This window comes from Alosa sapidissima, chromosome 16 (assembly GCF_018492685.1).
Source record: "Alosa sapidissima isolate fAloSap1 chromosome 16, fAloSap1.pri, whole genome shotgun sequence".
Taxonomy (NCBI): domain Eukaryota; kingdom Metazoa; phylum Chordata; class Actinopteri; order Clupeiformes; family Clupeidae; genus Alosa; species Alosa sapidissima.
Genome location: NC_055972.1, coordinates 33,804,353 through 33,826,941, shown reverse-complemented (window position 1 = coordinate 33,826,941; position 22,589 = coordinate 33,804,353). Strand labels below are relative to the sequence as shown.

At 40.3% G+C, this 22,589-nt stretch overlaps 1 protein-coding gene across 3 annotated transcripts in view; it reads right to left on the bottom strand.

Moving 5' to 3' along the window:
- The window catches only part of LOC121685498, an 85,876-nt gene that overhangs the window by 19,834 nt on the left and 43,453 nt on the right, over positions 1-22,589 (bottom strand). For 2 of the 3 annotated variants that reach the window (XM_042066082.1, XM_042066083.1), the window contains exons 4-5: positions 11,888-12,053; positions 4,856-4,957 (exon numbers count right to left, since the gene is read on the bottom strand). In XM_042066082.1, coding sequence (XP_041922016.1) covers positions 4,856-4,957; positions 11,888-12,053 — 268 coding nt within the window. The remainder of the gene's footprint in view (positions 1-4,855; positions 4,958-11,887; positions 12,054-22,589) is intronic. The other variant, XM_042066084.1, reaches the window with a different exon arrangement.

Sequence of the window (22,589 nt, the reverse complement as noted above, 5' to 3'; positions counted from 1 at the left end):
TGTGGGCGGGAGGGGAGTGGAGCAGTGACGGGAAACTAATCTACAGTGCTGGCCAAAAGTATTGGCACCCATGCTAAAGTTGACTGGAAAGAGGAATATAAAATCATCTTTTGGAAATCTTGTGAAAAATGAGGAAATATCTAACCTTTAAGGACACCAATTTTCTTAGTGAATGAATAATGTATCATAAATAAATAAATGTTCTTCCTTAAAATACAGGGGTCATAAGTATTGGCACCCCTATGTTAAATTCCCATAGAGACAGGCAGATTTTTATTTTTAAAGGCCAGTTATTTCATGGATCCAGAATACTCTGCATCCTGATAAAGTTACCTTGGCCTTTGGAATTAAAATAGCCCCACATCATCACATACCCTTCACCATACCTAGAGATTGGCATGTGTGTTATTTCAGTTAGCCCATTAGCTGGTTTGATTTGCATTGAGCTCAATGAGCATCAAACCAACTAATAGGCTAACTGAAATAACACCCATGCCAATCTCTAGGTATGGTGAAGGGTATGTGATGATGTGGGGCTATTTTAATTCAAGCTTTCTTTAGGCTATTGAATGCTTTAAATGTGAATGCTATTCAAAGCATTTCATGTTCATCACTCAGTTGTGATGTAGGCCTATGTCTTGAGTAATCGCTGTCCCTTTAAATGTCAGGATAGGACCTAAGCGACAAAACCGACAAAAGACAGCAACAGGGGGGTTGAAATACACAGACTAATTATCAGAAAGACAGGACTGGACCAGACTAACAAGACAATAACTGGGAACAGGTGGGAGCAGAAAATGGAGGGAAAACTAACAAGACAGGAAGTACAGACCAAATAAGGAGATGGGTGGAGACAAAGACAGATGACAGACAGGTAAACACAAAGCACATGGAAACAAGGGAACGAGGAAACCTGGGGCCTATTGCACAAAACTAGGATAAGGGACTAAGCCGGGATATCTTGGTTATCCTGGCTCAATTTATCCGTGATCCAGTTGCACAAAAGCGGGATAGGGGGCAGCAGGATATGTTATGGTATAAGTTACCATGGCGATTTATTCTGTGGAGCTAGCCTGCTCCAGACCAGGCTAAGTTCCAGGATCTATTTAATCTCATCCCTTATCTCAGTCCGCAGTCACCACAAACGGAAACCAATAGTTATTCCACTGCCTACTACACATTGTTATCACATATACCTAGACCCACTGTCATTATTTAAACGTTTGTGATCATTAAATAACTTTTACATACTCGCCATTCCCGATCTGTCATGCGACAATGTGACGTCACGGGAGTGCCTAACCATTTTGCGCGTGGTGGTCGCGGCACTAGTTGCAATATTCTCCTAAACAGAGGTGTTGCTGTTTGTTGCTGTGGTGAAAAGGCTATCGCTACCTACTTCACACCGTAGAAGAAGCAATGACCCCTCTAGTTGCCATGGTGAATCTGTGATCGGTGGCGGGGTCTATTTGAGGGAGCCGTGAGCGCGCACTTATCCAGGATAGGTTTCACCTGGCTTGGTGAATCTGTGTCTGCTCATCCTGGCTTGCTCGTTGTGCAACCAATTAAGCCTGTACGCTCTTGTTTTGGATTCATTGAGCGCAGCTCAGTAACTTATCCCGGATGTCTTAATTCTGCTTTTGTGCAACGGACCTCTGGACACAAACACAAAGTACTACAGAGAATGGCCACTAGGATGGCATAAACACATTCAGTCCAGGCCAGATCCTTAAAATCACAATTTAACTCTATAGTGTTTTTGTTGATGGACAGCGCCGTCTTTGATTCATAGTTTTCCTACCGTTGTAATAAACGACACAAGCACTTGAGTGGTTAAAGTAATGAATTGTTTTTACTCGTTTTCTTGCAATTCCCACATAACATTACTAGGCCTCAGCTACAAAATGTTGTCGGTTACTATGTTAATTTTGTTGACACCCTTTTTAAATAGAATACAGGGTACTGCTATTTGCGCAGATCGAATTTTGTTACTGATAGGCTCATAGGTGGAACATTTTAATTATTGTAGCCTACGGTTCCGGATGATCACAATCAGGTGGCAGCACCAACGCCAGTGGGGTATACTACGAAGCACGTTAGACATATCTAGGCTATGTAGACATATCGAGGCTTGACAAAGCCTTGACTCAGGGGTATACGTTAAGTGATACTACGATTGCAGTTATGTGATATATTTGTCCGCCTCTATTTAAAAACAATTACTTCCGCATTCATGAGCGATAGCTTAATCTACACTGCGGCATTTTTTTGTGTCTAACCTATAACATCAAATAAATCAATTGTCATCAGTAGTTGTATGGTATGCACGTCCATAGTGGGATATTTGCACGCACAGCACTATTAAAGCACATTCGAGATCCACAATGTTAGTAGAGGCGGAGCTCCACCTGTAAGATATATGACAGAATCCTACACGTGAGAGAACTTAGTTTTTAAGACAATTGATTGGTCAGTGTGCAGTAGATTACACGATTTCAGCTATAACTTAGCACATAACCTCCTCCTGACCAGGTTTGGTTGACAGCATAAGATACTATGGTGATACAGCGACACTAAAACAGATCCACTTTCGTGTCACAGCATAGCCTGGCTTTGAGCGCAACATACCTCGCTAACCCACTAATCGAGATTCGTAGTACACCCCACAGATGCCAGCGTCAGCTGAACAAAAGCTTACAAACTAATCAAGTCCACAGTGGCGGGTTAAAACTTCCAGCTGAATTAGATTTACTGCAGAGTAGTGTTGTCATGATACCAAAATTATGACTTCGATACAATACCTGTAGGGCTGGGATAAACGATTATTTTTTAAACGATTAATTTTTTCAGTCCGATTCGATTTCGATTAGATTCGATTATCGATTATCTCCCCATTAATTCACTAATAGCAACTTATACATGTTTATTTACACATCTGAATGAAAAAAAACAAGAATTCTTTAACATTGCAATATATGTTTATTGCTCTTAAGATTCCAAAATAAAAGACTATACAAGTGCAAAGTAATGCATTCTTAGTCAGAGGTAGCATTCAATAAAGTTCAGTAGTGTATGTCTAATTGAGTGTCATTTTAAGACATTCGTGTGGGAATCCTTGCAATTAACATTAACACAGTTAAAGGCTGCTGATGTGTGGATGCATGCAATTCATAACGTAGTTAGTTCAAATAACGGTTCGTACTTCTCCTTTGGACAAGCACTTTTGAGTGTTGGAAAACACTTTTCCATTTACATCGGGATTTTGCAAACATTCAGAGTCAATAAAATGAGCCCTGCATGAGTAACGAATAAGCAGCTGCAAGTAAGCATGCTAAACTTGACACCCAAACAGTATTCTAACGTTAGCTTTGATATACTGCTTGATTGCATACTGTAACTTAACTTAGTTCAGTCTCCTCAATGTACTATGTTGTGATAAGACCTTAGCAGAGTTTACTTTAACTTTAATGTAGCAGTTTTAATGCTGCAAATTTGCGCAGCATGGTCACGATGCTAAGCGGATTTAATAGCAATTTAGGACTCAACACGCTTTGGTGGTATTATATGCTGTGGGCTTTAATTAGTGCATTTCGGGTAGCCTATTCTACATCTGAGCAATAATTATTGAACAAATTGTAGTCTACATGCCATGACAAATATTACCAGTAGTACTGACCGAACATGAAATAGATTGTTTACAAGTTATGGTAATGTTATTCTGGCGTGAACATTGTGCTTTCATCACGTTAGCACCCTATGATTACAGCTTGTTATGTCTCATCAAAATGATTACAGCTCGTTATGTCTCGTCAAAATTCATTGATGAAGGAAGGTTCGCTTTATCCCAGAGAACCATACTCGTTTCACTTAGGCTAGACTAAAACAGAAAAGAAGAACTTGGCACTAACCATGTAGTCGTGTTTTCTATAGCATATTCGTTAACCTGTTGTTCTTTGAACTCTTTAAAAATGTTGGGATATGTCTGCGAGGTGTTTAGCCAAGTTCCATGCGTAGCCTACTGCTTTTAAATGACTTTGAAACATATTTTACTAATGGGCCTCTGTGTACCTGATGGCTTGCCTTCACTATTCGCGATGTATCCTAAATAGTTCCAGATTTCCCCTTTTGTTTTATCCACAAGGCCGAGGACTGTCGGCAAAGAACTATGTTGACGTTGCCTGCTTACTCACTCACTCAGACCTGCCTGCTTGACACACCCACTTGCCTAGATGTGTGCAAGGAGCAGTGAGAGCAGCAGTTCAGACAGAAACATAACGTTATTATTTTAATAAAGTATCGATTCTAAAAACGTCGGAAATCGTATCGTTTTTTGCGTGAAGGCATCGTGATACCTTTTCAGTATCGATAAACCGTGCAACACTACTGCAGAAATAAGAAATGTAGCCTAGTACGAACTAAGAGAGTTGCCTCCCAACGATGTGAAGCCTATATTTTCTTAGATGCTATCTGCTACTGCTCCTTTGAAGTACCCAAGCGTACCCAAGTGAAAAAAGCGAGTCGCTGAAAAGCAAGCTGTTTGCATCCCTGCAAACTGTACAAGTTTACCAAGTTTCATGCTTTTATGAAAGAGTGAAAATTTCACCTGAAAAGTGCCACATCACTGGGAGTACTTGTTGTAACAAGGTCAATGACAATAGTCTGGCCTGTATTTTATGTTACAATACAGTGGCACATGATTCTAGTCAAATGAAAATAAAACCAACACACACAGACCTTGTCTTACTATTGTTAGAGTGGGTGAGGTGAGACATTGGCTTCAATTGACTGAGACTGCTGGAGATAGTCTGGAGGCTTCTCTGCATTTACCTCATTTACCATGTAAAATATAACCTACCTCGATGTTGAATCTCCAGTTGTGTCAAATTTGACTGAAGAACAGTTTTCTTTTCTTGTTTCAAGGTCATATGTGCATTTGTTTGGGTCATATACTGCATTTCTGAAAGCAAAGTTAAACATTGTTTAATTAATGGACTCGGGCGGAGGCAACACGCTGCGCCGCCGCTGCGCGTCGGGGAGTTTTTTGCCCCTCGCCCTCGTCCATTAATTCCGTATAACAGGACACCTCAGCGGCCGTTATCCCCTACTTATTTATTTAACTAATTGTTATTCAACTGTGCTTCTACCTATCCCAATATGAACCACTCTCCAGGACCCTTACAATAAAGTTTAAGCTTAATTAATATATTCGCAGTATATAGCTGTCAGCTTGGGCCCCCTTATAATACAGTTGGTTAAGCTTAATTAATATATTAGTAATATATAACTATCAGTATGTGGTACCCTTATAATAAAGTTGGTTAAGCTTTATTAATATATTAGTAATATATAATTAGTCAGATGGTGAAGGGACTGAGACCAAAACGGGATTATCACATTTATTCCTTTAGGAAAAGTTAAAACAAAACATGCCTTCAGGCACTGGCATACATAAAACAGTATCTGCACAAGCAAAATAAAAAGTAGTTGAATGGGCTATATTAAGCTACATGCATCATTCCTATACCATCACTGTCAGCCCTACTAGCAAGGGAGATGCTACATGGAATGTTCAGGTGCACAGAACGACAGTTAATTAATATTCTGAGTCACTAAACATTTACAGACGTAGACCATACGGAGGTAATGCATAAACATAATGCTAAACTAAATGTATATTAATTTCCTGCTAGACTAAATTGCACTTTGCATGCACACTAAACTAAACTACACTGAATGCATAGAAAGTTGCTAGCGGAGTTTACAGCTAGTCACATAAGACTCAATGTGTATGAACTCGTGGTCATAATGAAAACATTAATAAACGTTCTCTAAGTTGCTAGAATTGCACCCAAATCCTAACAATACATGTAAAGTAATATAATACAGGTGATATATCGAAGTTTTCAACTTAAACAACATTTAACAGATACAAAATTAAAACAAAGTGGGGAGTGCTTTGTACAGTCAACCTACCCAATGCAAAGCATACCGCTTCTGATCGAGTACGGCAACAATACAAGGACAAAACGCAGCAGAGCTGCAGTATACCGTTTCTCCAAAGGGGGCTCCAAAACACCAATCTCAATAAAGCTGCTTAATTACGGCGAAAATCACATACAAACACTAAACTACATTTCTAACTCTGGTACACCCACCTCCCCTGAATTTCACCAAATTCGAGCAGCAACTAAATAGTACTTCCAAAGGCAAAAAGTACACTACTTTCAAACACTAGACAGAGGGTCACCAATTACAGGACAGCCAACCACAAAGGTATCCAATAAGGATGAAGTGGAAGAAGAGGTGTGCAAACTCACACAACCAACCACTGGCAGTAGGGTGCTAGGTTGCTAGGTTACGGGGACGCTGGCGAGACTCGCCGCTCCGTTTGGCATCATGTTTTTGTTTGTTTTTATGTAATGTTCGTAATTTTATGTAAAGTCATATTTATTTTTTTGTATTGGTTTGTCTAGTTAAATGTTTTCCCTATTTATTTGCGTTATTTTTGATAGTTTTCGTGTTATTCTTAGTCCTTTTTACTGCTTCTAAGTCAGCTGAAATTGGGAGCTTGCTATGACTAGCTTTTGCCCTAGCTGGGCATCGGACATCCTTCCATCCATCCGTGAGCGGTGCTGCACTTCACTGTCTGGTCGAGGGGATCTCTCGGGACAGCTGGACCTGGGCTACTCTGCGGGAGATCTGCCGTGGCCGCCGAGCTGTTGCTGACCTGAGAGCTGCCATGCCAACTGCAGACTAACTGGGCCTCTGACATCCTTCCATCCATCCGTGAACGGTGCACTTCACTGTCTGGTCGAGGGGATCTCTCAGGACAGCTGGACCTACTGTAGGTTAGCTACTCTGCGAAAGATCTGCCGTGGCCGCCGAGCTGTTGCTGACCTGCGAGCTGCCATGCCAACTGCTGACTAACGTTAGCCTAGCGGTGAGGAGCTGCAGTCTCACGGAGTAACAGACGGTCGCTGTTAGAAGTCCGAGTTGCGGATCTACACGATCGCCCACTACTTCAGACTGTGCTTTCAGTGATCTCCAGACTGCAGTCTACAAGGCCTAACGTTAACGTGATCTCCAGACTGCCAGTGAATTCACCGGGTTGATCATTTGCTAACGTTAAAGAACTTTGTTGGCATATCGGTTGTGAAGACACTCTGTGCAGTTTTCACGGATCATCATTGCCCTTGGACATTTTCAGCTGGTTTGGAAATTGGACTAATTTTAACATCACCTTTCCCCTTTTTAAATATATTTTCTTTTTCACTTTTTATTTGTTTATTTGTTTTGTTGTCTGTCTTGTATGTCTTGGTGTTACGGGTACGCTGGCGACTACGCCGCTCCGTCCAGCATTTTTTGTATTTGTTATTTTTTAAATGTATTTGTCATGTCTTGATGTCATGGGCACGCTGGCGACTACGCTGCTCCATCCGGCATCGTTTGTCTTGTTATGTGTCTTTAGGGGCAGCCGTGGCCTACTGGTTAGCACTTCGGACCTGTAACCGGAGGGTTGCCGGTTCGAACCCCGACCAGTAGGCACAGCTGAAGTGCCCTTGAGCAAGGCACCTAACCCCTCACTGCTCCCCGAGCGCCCCTGTTGATGCAGGCAGCTCACTGCACCGGGATTAGTGTTTGCTTCACCTCACTGTGTTCTGTGTGTGTTTCACTAATTCACGGATTGGGATAAATGCAGAGACCAAATTTCCCTCGCGGGATCAAAAGAGTATGTATACTTATACTTATACTTGTTTGTTGGAGCGCTTTGGGTTGCACTATGTGCATGTTAAATGCGCTTTAAAAATAAAACTGACTTGACTTGACTTATACACCCACAAGACCATAAAGCCATAAACCATAAATTCTCCATAAAGCTAATCAGAAAAACTTGGACCACATAACCATGTTACCAAATGTGTGTATGACCTCAACTCTAAATATGTCTAATCATGAAAAACCTGAAACACTGACCTGCAGATAGCCTGCATAGACGGATGCGTGTAAACAATATCTTGTCTTGACATAGTTTGAATCAGTCTGTCGACTGGCTTGAGAATGCAACCAAATCTAGACCTCACCTGTGCGGATGTACTAGGATTGTCAGACTGTGAGACATAAGCTACTGTATCAACATTGTTCATGTCATAAGCTTTGTCTGTCTGTGTATATTACTAATCTAATTTGCATTGAGCTCAATGAGCATCAAACCAGCTAATAGGCTAACTGAAATAACACCCATGCCAATCTCTAGGTATGGTGAAGGGTATGTGATGATGTGGGGCTATTTTAATTCCAAAGGCCAAGGTAACTTTATCAGGATGCACAGTATTCTGGATCCATGAAATAACTGGCCTTTAAAAATACAAATCTGCCTGTCTCTATGGGAATTTAACATAGGGGTGCCAATACTTATGACCCCTGTATTTTAAGGAAGAACATTTATTAGGGCCCGAGCACCGAAGGGCGCAAGGCCCTATTGTTTTTGTAAGGATTATTATTATTATTATTATTATTATAATATTAACTTTGTCTCAGAGCGTTTTCCTTTTTTGAGGTGGTTAAGATTGGTGAAAAGTCTTGAAATTTGGCACACACATCAGGTGTCATGCAAAGCAGTTAGGTACAAGAGCTTGGCCCTGGGCGTGGCCCAGGGACTCAGTAGCGCCCCCTTAGGTGATTGAGGCAGTGGTTGGCACATACTTTCAGCTAGACGCATCAAATTTGGTAGGTGTGTGTATCCCCCCAAGATGAACAACTTTAGTATGTACAATGCATTAGCCACGCCCAACAGGAAGTGAGGTATTTGGGATTTTGTGCGGACTAAAATGTCATGAATTGGGATGCCAAAAGAGGTTCTTCCCATCGGTGAAACCGCATGAAATTTGGCACACACGTCAAGAGGTACCATGAATACACAGGGGAAAAGCCTTGGCACTGGGCTTGGCTCAGGAACTCCATAGCGCCCCCTTATGTCACTGTGACTTGTGGTTGGCAGATAGTTTTAGATACACACACACCAAATTTGGTGGGTGTATGTAACTCCAAAAAACAACCAACTTTTGTATTAACATGCCATTAGCCACGCCCACAGGAAGTGAGGTAATTGAGATTTTGTGCGTTGTGGACATGATCCATTTTAACGTACTCCTCCTAGACGGTTGATCCGATTCATGTCAAAGTTGGTATACATGACGCCGAGATGTTCCTGATTATAAATTGTGTAGCCTTTTTTTGAAATGTTGTAATTTGAAGAAATGGCGAAATTATGAATTTTAATACCCTTCGACACAAACAGTAAATGTGTCATAATGCATCATGCATGGCTTGAAATTTTTAAATTTCACAGGTCTTTGAATACCATGGGAGTGATGATATTGACATGCCCATAATGCATATTTGGCATAGCGCCACCACCTGGCAACAGAAAGAATGGCAATTACACTGATGTCATATGATGAATTTTAACATACTCCTCCTAGACGGTTTCTCAGATTCATGTGAAATTTGGCAAATATGATGCCAAGATGTTGCTGATGTTAAATTGCGAAGGGATTTTTGATATGTTGTAATATGTCAGGATTTTAATCTCACCAAATAAACAGGAAATGTGTCACAAAGTCACAGTGCATTGAATGAATGGTCTGAAACTTCTCAGCTTAATAGATATTATGATTATGATTATATCCAGACACCCAATGGGCCTGCCTGGCATAGCGCCACCATCTGGCCAAACAGGAAATATGCCAGAAATGCTCTATGCTTTGAATGAATGTTCTGAAACTTCTCAGGTTAATAGATATTATAATTATGATGATATCCAGACACCCAATGGGTCTGCTTGACATAGCGCCACCACCTGGCCAAGCAGGAAATGTGCCAGAAATGGACAATGCCTTAAGTGATTGATCTGAAACTTTATAAAATATCAGACATCATTATTGTGATGATATTCACATTCGTAATTCACAGGCCTAGCATAGCGCCACCATCTGGCCAAGCAGGAAATGTGCCAGAAATGCTCTATGCTTTGCATAAATGGTCTGAAACTTCTCATGTTAATAGATATTATAATTATGATGATATCCAGACACCCAATGGGCCTGCCTGGCATAGCGCCACCACCTGGTCAAGCAGGAAATGTGCCTTAACTGTGGACAATGCCTTAACTGATTGATCTGAACGTTTACAAAAAATTTGGATATCATTATTGTGATGATATTCACATGTGTAATTTCCATGCCTAACATAGCGCCACCATCTGGCCAACCAAAAAGTGTATCAGAAATGTTCTTTGCTTAAAATGAATGGTCTGAAATTTCTCAGGTTAATATATATTATGATGACACCCAATGGGCCTGCCTTGCATTGTGCCCCCACCTGGCCAAGCAAGTACATGTGGCAGAAAATCAAATACAAAAACAAATACCACACGCATCAAATATTTACATTTCACAAACGCACCACGTCGGTGCTTTGTTGGATTCCGACATGTCACAGGTTGCGACCCGCAGGTGCTCGGGCCCGCCATTGCCGCTTGCGGCTATATTTTATTTATGATACATTATTCATTCACTAAGAAAATTGGTGTCCTTAGAGGTTAGATATTTCCTCATTTTTCACTTAAGGCATTAAGATCAATTTCCAAAAGATGATTTTATATTCCTCTTTTCAGTCAACTTTAGCATGGGTGCCAATACTTTTGCCCAGCACTGTATATATTATATTAATTAAGCAACCATAATGGGATATGCAGAAGCACAGTTTAATAACAAATAGATAAATAATAATGTGTCATTAACTTTTATATTAACATATAGTTTGTAAATAAACATTTAACATTTAAATGCAAGAAATAACTGTTAATTAGTGCCAAAAATACATTTATTTAACTATTAACAAATATTAATACCATATTAGTTAATAGATTTGTTAAAGCATTAACATCCAGATTTTATGCAAACAACTAATATTTAATTAATGATGGAAAAAACGATTAACTTGTGCCAAATAGATATTTTAGTAACAATTAACAAATATTAACAAAGGGTTAGGTAATTACTTAGGGCTGTCACTTTACGTTCAAAAATCGATTGCACAATCGATTGGACCAACCAACACAAGTTTCGAAAACTAAAATAGGGAATCGATTTTAACCAAATATGTACACTATTAATTTTAAACGAATTAAACAAATGAAAAAGATACATGTAACAAAACTCAGGAACAAGCAGAAAAATAACAAAGAATTCCGAAGTGCAGTAAGCATTGCGAAAGCTAAAAAGAAAATTCCCACCAATTTTACGCACTGGAAACAGCTTTTTCAATCGGCTGCTGTGCTGCTGGTGTTTTGCCAAAAAATTAAGGACAACGCCATCAACCTGTGCGACATGAGAGATACGAGTGATAGGCCCTAATAACATTTGGGTATATCAAACTATGGAGAAGGACAAAGCGGTAAGCAAACTGTGCAGTCGTGAGTTCTACGTAGGCGAAATTTGTTTGACATTTCTAATTGTAAACGCAGCCACGTTGAAGCCTGCAGTAATGTTTTTCACTGATTTTATGGCAGTCCACTCTGCTTATCGTTTTTCGAGAATGTTGCACTCCTGTTTGTCATTGTGCGCGAAACTTCACGCCATTGTGCATCTTCAAGCGCCCCCTTTACGTTCGTCCTAATGCCTGTTAGTTGTTCGTGGATTGTCCTATATTTGGCGTTGAAAATTGAAACGTCTTTAGACATGAAAATCGATTTTACAATCGATTCAATGAACAATTATGTCTCAAGAATCGAACAGGATTTTTTCACAAAAGTGACAGCCCTAATTACTAGTTTGCTATTTATTATGGCATCTTATTATGGAGTGTTACCCATACTTTTACTCACCTTTTCTTAAAATCCCTGCTTCTTGCATGAGCCTCAGCATTTCGGCACAAGCTTGACGATAGACAATAGTGTGTCTGTGGCGGAGGAGGCAATATTCACAATTGAAAGCCTTAGTTTCCGCTATAAAAATCTTTTGTTGTTCCATGTCCCAATTCTTCTGTGTCTCCTTTTAAATCAAACATAAATGTTTCAAATAAGAACTTGTCATAAATGAGAATGAAAAATCCACAGTAAAGCCAAGGGCTGACCTGTGTGGTCACTGTGAGGTATTATCTTTGGCATGGGCTAAAATGGTCTTACCTTGTGTAAGATTTACTGTTACTGGGACCCATGCAATTAGCAAAAATGCATTCTGCCTTGTTATTGTTGATGTCTTTGGATTTACATTTACATTTATTCAAAGGGGGTTTTGCAAAATTCCAGAATGGAATTGAAACTGGCTCTTAAATCCCAATTATATTCTTGAATTTCACTTGCATTTCAATTGAGGTAGCAAACAGGAAGCAGAAATGCAAAGTGATTTAGATGCCGATTACATTACAGGGACATTGCCCCCATAGCAACTTGGGGTTAACAGTGGAAGCCGGGAATTGAACCCAGAAATGTTCAGGCCTAGATCCTTAGACTGCATGAAAAGTTGTATATCCGGGAGTATCAGGACAAAGTAAATGTCCGCCTATCCTACTGAATGGCAGAGGCATTCCAATTCCCACAAAACTTTGTCACACGGACTTGCAAACATCCGCGATACACAAATACAGCAGTCAAACCTAGCACTGGGTGTATATTCCCAGGGCTCTACACTAACATTTTTTTCCAGGAGCACTTGTGCGCCCAAGTTAAAAAAATTAGGAGCACAGACAAAAATTTGGGCACACAGTGAGTTCTGTACTTGTACTACTGTACTACAATTTATACATAATCTAACATTATACTGCAGCTAACAGTTAAACATGCCGGTGCACCAATTGCGAATATTAAGAATGACTGACAACATTTAGGCTACAGGAAACAGGATTTTAAAGATCAGTGCCTACTTTATTTTCAGTCTGTTCTATTTTCCTACATTTTGTTAATGTAAAATAATATAATACATTGCCATATTTGCATTTAGCCTGTATATCAAGTATCCTGCCAAATGTAGGCTAATCCAAATATGTATTTATACAATATATATAAAAAACAGTTCACAGCAACACCTGTATACACCCATTTTCCAAACAGGGCCAGCAACACCTGTATACACCCGTTTTTAGGGCCTGTCCACACGGAGACGCTTTTTAGGTTAAACGCAGAGGTTTTGCTTCGTCTTGGCCGAGCGTCCAAACGAATCCTGTAAACGCACTGCCCGAAACCGCACTTTCTTGAAACCTGGTCCCAGAGTGGAAAAATCTGAAACCGTAGCCCGTTTGAATTCGTTTAGACAGTGAAACCGCACATCCTGCTTGCGTATGGATAATGTCATCGCCACACCTCAGCTGCCCTGGAGTTGCACTTATCGTATTGCCTAACAATACTAGTTTTCATACATGACATTACCTACGATTACACTCCGTAAGATAAATATCACAACTGGTGCTGCGCAGCGCCGATAGCTTATGACTTGGTGGACTGAACACTGTTTTTCCCGGTGTTTTTTTATGCATTCTAGCTACTGTCAGTGACGTGAGAGAACTTAAGTTATTAGGAAAGTGCGGTGTAAGTTTAGGCTACATTAATTTGTGCGTAGTGCCAGTGTCATTCATTTATTTTACATGTCTTACAACATATATACATGCATTCACAGTCGAGTGAAATCAGATATAAGCATACAAAAACACTGAGAACTCACGTTAAGCCGATGGTAGCACACTGAATGCAAATGCACGATTTGATGCAGGCAAAAGTATTGACTGTTACTAACGAAGGTTTTATAGCAATATTATAAATGTGGCGACAGAATAGCCTAGAACTTGGGTAAGCCTTGCGTTTAGTAGCCTAATTGCGGTGATAGCCAAAACTAATGTGAATCACGGACTATCCTACAACCAAAGAAAGTAAAGGTGATTAGTAGGCCTACCTGCGTTAGCCAAATAAAGGACGGGACTGCACCCTTCACAAACCGTAAAATAAAGTGTATTAGTTTTACAGTTGACTACAGTTGACAGTTCACCATCAGTCCACACAAACAATTCTGGTTTCCTTGCACTAGCCATTTCGTCGTAGCCTATTCTGTCTGTTTGTAAAGCGCAAGTTTTGGTCAATTTCTGTAAAGAAACAGTGGCACCTATAGGCCTGGGGTATGAAGTAACGTGTTGAGTCGTGTTGAGATGGATCCGTTTGGACGCAAATATTCTTGATACGGTTCCAGGGAAGACGGAGGAAAAAAAGATCGGTCTGGTACGTGTGGACTAGGCCTTAGAAACATACCTGGTCACAGGAGTTAGATGGTTGGCTTTTCAAATGCTAATTACAGTCATTGCTGAGAGGGAATGGGCGCTGAAGCTGCCCCCACCCCAGCCACACTCCACACACACAAGTTTTTAATTTCAATCAATTACATCTTATTTGGAACATGTAACAAAATAATAGAAAATAATCAGTCATTTCCTCTTTGTTGCTGTAGTCGTTTATGATCCAATCAGCAACATATCAGAAAAACTTTAGGCTTTACTAGCAAGTGCTTAGGCTAACAAAATGCTTAGGCCCCGTTGATGTGGACTCTAAGCGGTTAGCCTTAGTATGTTCTTAGCATTTGTTGTGATTATATTAATTAGTAAACAGACATTTAAGGAACACAACGACCGGAAGACTGGCAGCCTTAACCCTTAACCCCCTACAAGATAGATAGATAGACTTTATTGATCCCCAAGGGGGAATTCAAGGTCCCAGTAGCTGAAAACATACACTACAACATAAACAGGATTGTACAGTGAGCATTGCTTTCAAATGGCCACTTCAGTCGCGCATTACGAGGCGTGAAGCTGCGTGAAGCTTTAGTATCACTTTCAGCCACTGTGCGTCGCTCTGCCACTGTACATCGCTCTGTCAGTAGCTTGACTGCCACCCCTTCTGAAAAAGCAGGAGGCTATCTTTAAACATAATTGTTACCGAGAGGAATCCCAGGCTACGAATTCAATAACAAAATAAATCATGCATAATTAAACATTACTTCGATTAAGGCTACTTGGGTATGGCTTAAGGCTTGACTACCGGTGCCGCTCCACAAAACGAAAAAATATCTTAATTTGCTGTCTACGTTATTATCAGTGTTGGGGGTAACGCAACTACGCAAATCAAAACAGTGTCTTATTTTGCCCTACTTCTTGACTGCAATGTAGTCAATTGACTGCTTGACAATGATAAAAATGTAGTCATTTTTATTTTTCTGTACAAATAGGCCTAGGCTACATCTGCTTTATGCCGCAGAATTACATTCATATTTGGCTGACTGCAGACGCGCCACTTCCCTCCCCATATTCCAAGATTAAGATAGTAGCCTATACAAAAAGCCCTTTATACTATCATAATAATTTGTTAAAACGAATAGCTATTTGCAATTTGACACTGGTCCTCATTTTGCAAATGTGAGGACGATATGAGCCTGTTGCATTTAGTTGTCCGAGTCACGCATAATGTTTGAAAACCACTGGCTCGTAATCAGAATAATTTAACACACGACAGTTGGATAGCCTACTTCATCATGTCCCCATGCCTACATTTTTGTGAGTAGCATAGAGATCGTTAAAAACAATAAATGCAGCTGCAGCATATTTTATATGCACAAACATTTGTAATTTTAATAGCATGGGTTACACATTTGAGCCTATCCGGGACAGGCCTGTAGTGTCTGACTACCACTAGATGGGGGAAGATCAGTTTCATGCTCCAGCTCAATAGAGGGAGAGCAGATAGCTAACAAATGTTCAGAAAAAGTCCTGTTGGTAAATTTGAGGAAAAGTCGGTAAAGGGGCTATTTCACACAATTTGAGGGTGCTGAATTCAAATATTTTGTTTACTAAGCTCAATTTTGAGTTTTAAGCTTGCTAATTAGCATAATTAGCATAATTCACATACTTTTTGGTTTTGCCATCAGATATCATAGGAATTGCAAAAAATAAGGCATTAATATACTCTTTATGTATCAGATATGTTGTAGGACAGGCCAAGAATTACCCCAATGACTCAAGTAGCAAATGAAAATAAGCTAAAATTAAAATATAAATTAAAATAATAGCTAAAATTCAGTATGACGTTTAGAAGCAAAATAGATTCCTTGATAATAAATTGATAGAATAGTAGGTGACTGCTCATTTTTCTGTAGAAAGTACTTTGTCACTATTATGAAGGATTTACACTGTATTTTACTGTAAAGGCGACTGTGCTTGCCTAGTTAAAACATCTCATTGGTGCTCTTTCCTATCATTCAAATTCCAGCCATGCAAAAAAAAATGGAAGAGTGTGCATATGAGGGTTGCTGAAGAGTGCTATGGAGATTTCATTATTTGCAAAATAAAATTAGACAAGATATCCTTTATAGTGCAACAAAAATAAACATTCTCCAGTGTATCATTACTGCATATTCTGAAAGGGAAATGGACCTAGGACAAATCCTCAGCTATGAACTGATTAATGTCCCTGTACTGTAGCTATTGCAGATAGCGATGGTTATTTGTGAAGTGGAAATAAGTCTATCCTCACTCAAGTGCTGTCTAGCAATGTGGAATGTCCAGTAGTGATCACTGCAAAAACTGCTCATTCAACACTGGTAATAGATGCTCAAGATCTAGTTGTCTTTAGCAGGGCCGTAGTCACCATAGACATTGAGGGGGACGTGCCCCCCCCCCCCCCAATATTCAAATATGAACAAAATGTCCCCCCAATATACGGACATACAGTGGGTCCCCGTTAAGTTTGGACGGGTTCCTTCATGAATCACGCACCCCATTTTCTCAGCAGAAATGGCACAAACTGCAGTTGACACAAACAACCACAAGGTGTCACTTGGGTGCCACTACTATTTTTGATGCGACTGACTTACTGCTTCCATGACGCAGCGGGCACGGGAACTTAAATTCATCACGGTAGTTTAAGCTTACACTTGACAAAACCTTCTAATATGAAAATGTAGATGCAATTGTAAAATGGTGCAGCTCCTTTAAGAAAGCACCGTGTGCAGGGATGGAGAGAGAGAAAGCGAGAGGGGATAGGCCTATGTGTGTTAGAACTTAGCGTGTGGAAAAAGTACGTGCTGTTGAGACTGGAGCGAGTCATATTCAAAATAATGCAAAAAAAAGCAATTATCCTCATTCATTGCAACCAAAGCATGCCTGCTTGCCGACATTCAAACGAAAAATATATCAAAGCACCTTTTGCGTTTGAATGTAGCACGTTTAAACAGCTGGACAAATGATTTAGCTAATTGATTATATAACCTGTACCCCAGCAATTGTTGAACATTTACCTGTACAAGTACATTGACAGTAGCCCAGCCTAACAGCATGTTGTAGGCCTACTGTAGAAATTTCACTTAAATTGCAACCGCAACATGCCTGCTTGCCAACGTTCAAACGACAACGAAAAAGATAATTAAACAACAAGACGGTTGAGTCTGAATGACACTGAGTTTTTAGACACTGAGTTTTTGTAGTTAAGAAATATTTTCGTATAAAAAAATGGTCATTCTTCAATCTCCTTCACTGACGCCTATGGAAAAGGCTTAACGTCCCAAAACAACGATCAATGATCATCAAATTTCTCTCTCACATTGCTCCTCATAACCATCTATAAAAAAGTGTTTTTTCTTTTCTTTTTGAGCACATCCGAATCCCAGGACATAACGCACTGGACCTTATAATAGGCTCGAGATATAATTCCAAAGGGGGCAGATAGGGGCCACTGCACTTAAAACTTAAAAAGATGAAGCTTTCCGAACTTTGAAATTGCGATCAGTGACTGGCATCGGGTGAACGAAGCTTTTCGAAGTTGAACAGGCTATTAAAAACTATTTGCGCACCTCCATGTCACAGGAGAGACTGGGCTCTCCCTTCTATGAAAAAGACGTTAGGCTACCTGCAAACTGGCCTATGATTTCATTGCTGAGTTTGCGGCAAAGCAAGAAAATGTTTTTTTTCCTGAGTCAGGATATGGCAAGTCAGTGTCATTTATTTGTCCAATGTTAGCCTATAGATACAGACCAGTACATCTTATCAATAGTTTGAATGTCGTGTGTGTTTCTGCTCATTGACAAATACCGTTCAGCACAATGATTCATGCCCAATTAATTCCCCCTGTTAAAGTGTTCGCCTTTGTTACACTATTTGGTTTCGTGATGTAGCCTATGATAAACACCATATGGCCAAATATGTGACTCAGCTAATGTTATAGGCTATACAATTGAATTTCCCCTCTTAAAGGCAAGCTGGTGTAGCTTATTAGGCTAGGCTACTATTAAAATGCACCGACGGTAGCCTTGGCTATGTGTAAAGTAAGCTATCGCATGATTTCATGCAAGTGAAAAGGGCCTTGCATCTGTCAAGTTCGCACAGGGCCTCGCATCCCCTTGCGACGGCCCTGCAGCTCCTCCTAAGACAGCGAGGAAAAAGTTAAAATACGCGATAAACCCGGGAAAAGTTGACAGGTTTGTTTCGGTCCCGGTGATTATTTGTGAAATTGTGCAAACGACAGCCTTTTCAAGGCATTTCAAGGAAGGAGTCGTAGCATGCAAGCTCCCAAATTGACCCAGTAGCCTAAGGCATCAATAAATTGTTGGGACTGGGGAGGGTCATGCGTTTTTTCTCAATCACTTTGGAGGGTCATAGAAAAAATTCTTGCTGGCGAGGGAGGGTCACGTCTTTTTTGACTAACGCTCCCAAAACTCCTCTGGTAGCCCCTTAATTAAATAAATAACGAACAGTCCCTAATTGATTAATAGCCTAGGCCTACACCAGCAATTGTTGAACATTGACCTGTACAGGACATTGACAGTAGCCCAGCCTAACAAGCAAATGTTGCAAAATACACCAAAAGACGCAATTAATCAGAAATAAATAATGTAATCTGCGATCTGCATCGCTTTATTTAACAAACTGCAAGCAACAAGAGCATTGAGTTCGCTGTAAGGCCAAACCCAAGAGCAAAGCCTATCTGTTAAGGCAGTCGATAGGCTATATAACGAGCTGTGTGCCTGGAAAGACGATAGATGACGGCTCTGGTCATCCCATACCCTCCCCCCACTTCCTGTAGCCTACCATTATGAAGGCCTGCAGCCTAAAACGACTCGTTGCCGTTTTGTGACATTAAGCTTTTTCACGTTAAGCCCCCCTCCCCCATCCCCTTCTTTCACAAGCAGTGGGGGAGCGCGGGGCACAAAGTAACACTTTTTGGTAGACAAAGGAGGGTTCTCCGCGCTTCTGTCGTTTGGCCACAATCTGTTGCAACCAGGCCAGGACAGATATTTTAGAGAGGAGAGATGCCGGTGCAGCTCAGATGTCTTCTTAATTTTCTTTATTCTTCAGTAAAAGGTGCAGAACATTATTAAACTTTGACTAACATTTCGATGTGTCGATGTTTTTGACTAATGAAGTTTAATAATAACGTATAAAGAACGTTTAACGTGTCCCAAAAACAGCTATCAATTAATCACCAAACGTCTTATAAACAAGTATTGTCAGGAGCAACACCTTGCAAAAAATGATAACAATACAATATAACAAAAATGTATATGGCTCTGCTCCTGCCTAGATTCGAACTCAGAACTACCTGAAAGTTGCAGACCTGTTCTGGAAATACGTGCATTAACCCGCTCGACCGTCAGACAACGCTATCCGCTTCGAGTAGGCCTATTGGGTAGGACTGTAGCCTACACTGGTTGCTGTGGCACAGTCTTGAGTGACCGAATTCGTTTTTCTTTGTCATATGAATGCTGTCATTTTGTTAACATTACTGTTAAGGAGATGCTGTAGGCAAAGTCTATATTTCAACCTCGTTAGTGTAGTAAAAAAAAACAGAACTATTTCACAAGGTTTCTAGGCAGCATATTTATGTTCTGTTAGCAAGCGAACTTCTCGACTACCGACAAAGTAGCCTACTGCCAGCTGACGAAGCTCTCATTTTAAAACATTACTGAGAGACAGACACTGCACAATCAAGAAATCTTGCCACTGAATCCAAAACTATGTTTAACATTATGTACAAGGCTTAGGCTACAGTGGACTAGCATGTTGCAGGGGCTGCTAAAAACACAGAGAAACGCACTGAAAACTCGGCCAATCACAGCCCTTGCTGTCGAATGCGCCGTCTGGTTCGACCGTGGAACTCCACAGTGGACTATGCTGCCCCCAAGCGGCTGCAGTTGTACTTACATTTCACCATTCACCATGATCGTGAATGAAGTGTCAATTTTTAACTGGGACCCACTGTAGAAAAAGAAAGAAAGAAAAAAAACTCCACCACCACCATCTGAAATGTAATCAAAACATAAATAACGCACAAATTAGTGACCTAGTGATGGTTCCAGAATAGCCTACACCCCTGAGTGGTTTGACCTGGTGGTTTTCTGTTTACATAAGAGAAAACACTGCCTCAAAAGGCTATTTTGAACTTATTTGTGAACGACAGAGAAAAACGCAATGCAATTTCGCTGTAAACACGTTTGAGGCTCTAGAATAACAAAATTCTGGACGATTTGTAAGGTCTCAAAGAGGACATATCCTGGAAAAAGAGCACATCTGGTCACCCTAGTTTTTCGTTAGTGGCGTGCGCCATCAAAAGCTTCCATTTGCTGCACCCTACCAAAGATCATTGATTACTGTACTAGCTCCGCTTTAACCCTCTCTGACCCTACTGCGGTGAGGTAGGGCTGGCAACAATATCGCAAAAGCTCGAAATTCTCACAAAACTTGTTGGAAAGGTGTAGCACAGGCTAAGGAAATCCCATACATTTTTGGAGCCGATCAGACTCAAAGGGAACTTTGAAACATTTTCCATATTGTAACCTATTCTCGCAATGATAGCGAAAGTGAAAAGTTTTATTTTAAATGATGAATTTGTGCAAGCCTGTGTCATTCATTTCTTTCACATGTCTTACAACATAAATAATGCATTCATATGCTAGTACTAATGCCAGGATTTACCCTGTTTATATGCCTCTTAGAAATGGTTGTTGCATCTTGCATATTATTTAGATGTGCACTCGATCGCGCATCCATGCAGGCAAAACATAGGAATCAAATGTGGCGACGGCACACAAGTCGGAAAAAACGTTGTAACAACTTGTTTGTGATTTTTAATAATAACATGCAAATATATTATAATATAATATTACAATATATTTGCATGGCCCTCAGACCCCACCAGATTTGGTCCCCCCCAATGTTGACATCATGACTACGGCCTTGGTCTTTAGGACTGCCGCATCTGACTGCAGCAAATTTAAGAAGTATGCAGGAAGGTTTGTAAGGAACATTTGTATTGTTAATTGGTATTTGTTATGTGGTAGCAAATGATGTTGACTATCAAAGAAATAGACCTAATGTAGGAATGCACACAGATATTACAACAGATACACTCAGGCCAATCCAAACTTTTCTCATCTGTTGTTCCTCATTAGTGGAACACACTGCCAGTTCCTACAAGGGCAGGGTCATCAAAAAACTCCTCAAGACCCAACTCTTTAGAGAACATCTCCTTTCATAGCTCCACTTACAACAAGTATTGCTGATGCTAGCACTTACCAGCTGTCTTGAACTGACACTCAACTGTTTAAAAACAGCACTCACTGATGCACTTATTCTTACTGTACTCTACCGTTTTTAAAGGGACACCAGGCAATGTTTTCGTGTTAATTACTCATCTTCTTAAGTCGGTATATGGTTAAATGACTCATTAACAGGGCGAATGAAGACTCTCTCGCCCGCCCCTACTGCCTGTAGGAAGAATATCCCGCTTAGAAGTTCAGTGTATCGTACCCGGCGACCGAAGCAGTTTCAGTTTCCATCCTGCATCCACAGCACAGAGGGAGGCTAACGAAACGCTAGCGATTGTTGCAAATGTGTGTATAATGGCAGAGCCGGCGAAGAAGCAGCGAAAACCCTTGACGGAAGATGCAAAGAAAAGGAAAAGAGCTTCAGACCGAGCGAGGGGGAGTTTTGTAGAGAAAAAGCATCAGGCTTGCCTGGTGTCCCTTTAAATTGTCCTAAAATTGTTGAGAGAATTGCTTTAAAACTTAACTGTTACCATGTTGTTAGTCGCTTTGGTTAAAAATGCGTCAGCCAAATGTAATGTAATGTAATGTAATGTAATAATGGTGTAGGCCTATCTGATTAAGACCCAAATAGTGGTTGAAACGTACTTATTAAAGTACTGGGAGCACAGAACTACAGAACAGACTATCTTCACTTTTTTCCCTTTGCAACTGTCAAAGAAATCCCATAAACACAGGAAGGCCTAGGGTATCCTACATCAGATGACCTAAAGATTAGGCTCTTCTGCATAGCATTAAGTGATTGATATGCAGTAATTTGAACACTGACCTTGATCTAGCTTACTTTGGCTATTTAAAGGTAATTTATTGCCAAAACATCACACAATATAAATGAGCTATAACAAACAATAAAGGACTTAAATCACACACAAACTACTATTTTACTGACTACAAAAATAATAATTATGTAGGAAGTTTATAACTCCTCTCCTTTGGTCAACCCATAATTGACCAAAAGTG